Source organism: Clupea harengus, chromosome 8, assembly GCF_900700415.2.
Source record: "Clupea harengus chromosome 8, Ch_v2.0.2, whole genome shotgun sequence".
In the NCBI taxonomy this organism is placed as follows: domain Eukaryota; kingdom Metazoa; phylum Chordata; class Actinopteri; order Clupeiformes; family Clupeidae; genus Clupea; species Clupea harengus.
This window is the reverse complement of record NC_045159.1, coordinates 28,176,390-28,179,627: the sequence shown is the minus strand read 5'-3', so window position 1 is coordinate 28,179,627 and position 3,238 is coordinate 28,176,390. Positions and strand designations below refer to the sequence as shown.

Below are 3,238 nucleotides of genomic sequence, written 5' to 3'. Positions count from 1 at the left end.
TGTCACAACACCAAGGTCATCGGTTGATTGATGGAGTGAAATGTGTATCTATATTATTTTCGGTTGCTTTGGACAAAAGCAGCTGCAAAAAAAAAAAAAAAAAAAAACAAGGCAGGCTTTCTTAGGCCAAACGAAGACCATAAATAAGGAACTCTAAGTTGAACACATTACCTACATATGATAGAAAAGAGAAGTTTCAAGTCTAAATGGCCCGGGCCATACTTCCTTATCTAGTTCATCTATCTTATCATTTGTTCCAATTTCCGATGACATGAAGATTTATCTGCGTTGACCAGTTAGTGTTTCAGGTATATCAAGTATTATATTAATTATATTTTTGCTATTGTGAAGTTTTTCGGTTCATCTTAAGTGGTTTAGTGTGGAACTCTGGAAAAGTAATCAAAGTGAGAAGTCTTACTAAATCATTTCTCTTCTCATCTTCTTTCTTTTCATTCTTCATCAATTCTTTTGTGTGATTTAAACTTCACAGATAAAAGTCACAGGTCACCATTGTTCAATGTTTTATTCAGGCAGAGAATACCCACATAGAATAGTCAATGGATAGAACCACAACAAAACATGCAAGGTGGCGTGAATTATGAAAATGTTATATGTAATCTGACATTCATCTTTATTATGTTTTGATTGCATTGTTTTTATACGATTTTTCCACTTTAAAACTTACATCTAAACATGTTTATATACAACATTCTGTACTGTAACAAGTACTGTGAATCTGTAGAAAACATTGAAAATAGAGGCCTGGATAACAGACAGAGACACAGGCACACACACGCTGCTTACGAACTGGTTAACTGATATTCTAACTAATGCTTTTCATTATGAAAATATTCAAACGTATACAGCAGTTTGCGTAAAGAATAATGTACAGAGATATCATTTCATTTAATGAGTTATCATGTCCTGTCATCTCCCTCAGTTCAAGCAAGACACCCCTGGTTGGGTTTGTTCCTTAAAGCCATACATACATCCAATACTGAGAATGTGTAAAAAGAGTATAATGCTACAAACCCTAACAGTAACCATCTTTGTAGACTGTGATGAAAGTAACAGTAAATGTTGAAGAGGGACTGGGAACCTGTGGACATCTGTGGATACATTCTCATCTGATAATTCATAAAAAACTACAATTCAACAAGAACTAGCAGTAATCAGTCTAGACTATGAGTAAAGTAACCGTAAGAGTTGAAGAGGGTATAGGGAATAGGAAACGTGTTGACATTTAGATATCCATCCACGGACAATCTAGGCCAGATTCTCTTCTGTTCCTGAGAAGGTGACCTAAAAGGTTCTTGAAATGGCTATCATGACACCATGTAGCCCTGTAAGAGCTGAAGAGAGAGAATGGAACCTGTGGATGTTTAGATATGAGTGGAAGCCCTCCCGTCCATTGAGCTGTTGCGAGACAAGTAGCGGCTGGTGGTGCGAACATCCTCTCCCATCGCATTCTCAATTTTGGACAGCAGCGAGCTTCTGAACTTCTTCCTGAAGTCGTTGCCCATGAACGCGTACAGCACGGGGTTGAGGCAGCTGTTGGCGAGCGCGAGCAGCGTGCCAAACTGCAGTCCGTGCATCATGGACCTCTTGTCGTAGAAGCCATGGTTCAGCTCCAGGAGGATGAAGACGTGGTAGGGCAGCCAGCAGATGAAGAAGGTGGCGATGAGGGCCGTCATGATCTTCAGAGGCTTGGAGGACCTCTTGATCTGACTGCTCATCAGTCTGAGGGTGATCACAGAGTAGCACACGATGATAATGATGAAAGGGACAATGAAGCCGAAGACAAAGCGACTGACGGCGATGGCGGTGTGGCTATACGGGTCTGATGTGTAGCTGTTGAAGCAGTTAGTTCTGCCCATATGGGTTTGCACGTCTCTGAATACGATGGAGGGGATGCTTAGAACCACAGAGAAGATCCACGCCACAGTGACCACGAAGGACGCGGTTCTGGTGGTCCGGTGGTTCTGAGCCCACACAGGTAACACCACAGCAATGCACCTGTCCACACTGATGAAGACCAGCAGGAAGATGCTGCTGAACATATTCACGAACATCATGAAGGAGGTGAACTTGCACAGGAAGGGGCCAAAGACCCAGTTCTCCATGGCCACAAAGGCTATGTTAAACGGGTGAATCGCACAGACTAGGAAATCCGACACAGCCAGGCTGAGGTACCAGGTGGTGTTGACTGTCTTCTTCATCTTGAAGCCAGCGATCCAAATCACAATTCCATTTCCAAGGACACCCAAGAGGAAAATGACAGTGTTGATCACCACAAGGGTGATGCAGGTGGAGTCTGTGAAACATGTTGATTGGGTTGTTTTGGAAAATTCTTCTTCAGCTGTTGAATTGTCAGTAGAGTAATTGCTGTAGTCATACTCATTCAAATCCATACTGTAATCCATACTGAAATCCGGATCCATTTCAATCTATTTGGGCATAACCTCTAAAGATTATTTTGGGGTACAGTTGGGAAAAAACAACAAACATCATTGCAAATAATTGTGACCATTATTTAATTGTGTCATGCTGTAACACCGCAAGTACCCTATCAGTGGTGGAATGTAACGGAGTATTTGTACTTACGTTACTGTACTTAAGCAAATTTGTACGTATCTGTACTAATAGTGCATAATTTTGACTTTTACTCCGGTACATTTTGGAGCTATTATCTATACTTTTTACTCCGCTACATTTCTACAATATATGTCGTTACCCGTTACATTTTATGAACACAGTTTCGCCAAAATGTTGCCTACACAAAAATATGGATTGCGTTGCTGTTTTGGAAGTTTACACCAATCAGGTGGCTCTATCAGCTCCAATGATAGCAGAGTGCGCGTTTGGCAGCAGCCGTAGACTTGCCATTTGCCTAAACATTCAACAGACAGCTTAACAAACTGGCTAATCATTCAACATGGATCCAGAGTTAGCTTCGACTGAGCCCTCTGATATGAGCTACACTTGGCCCTATTTAAAAGACACGTTTAAGTTCAGAGGCCCCAAGAATGACTCGTGGAGGGTTCAGTGCGTTTCCTGTCAGCCTAAAAAAAAGGAGTTGCTAGCCTTCAAGAATTTGCCTTCAAATTTGAAGAAACAGGTCAAGTTAAGCAGAGTTCTTGCTATGCTAAGTTAATGTCCCTGACTTTTGCATATTATATTTAATTCGGTTACTGACATGATTTTATACTGTTATCTAGCAAAATACATGTTGACATAC

At 41.1% G+C, this 3,238-nt stretch overlaps 1 protein-coding gene across 1 annotated transcript; it reads right to left on the bottom strand.

Annotated features, from left to right (window-relative positions):
- Positions 1 to 626: 626 nt before the first annotated feature.
- LOC105901491 (chemokine-like receptor 1) lies at positions 627 to 2,441 on the bottom strand. The gene has a single exon (XM_031572621.2). The coding sequence runs from the start codon at positions 2,439 to 2,441 to the stop codon at positions 1,383 to 1,385; it is 1,059 nt and encodes a 352-aa protein (XP_031428481.1). The 3' UTR covers positions 627 to 1,382.
- Between the last annotated feature and the right edge of the window lie 797 nt (positions 2,442 to 3,238).

Excerpts from the sequence above, each read along its gene's own strand:
- LOC105901491 (XM_031572621.2), bottom strand. The coding sequence starts at position 2,441 with ATGGATCCGGATTTCAGTATGGATTACAGTATGGATTTGAATGAGTAT.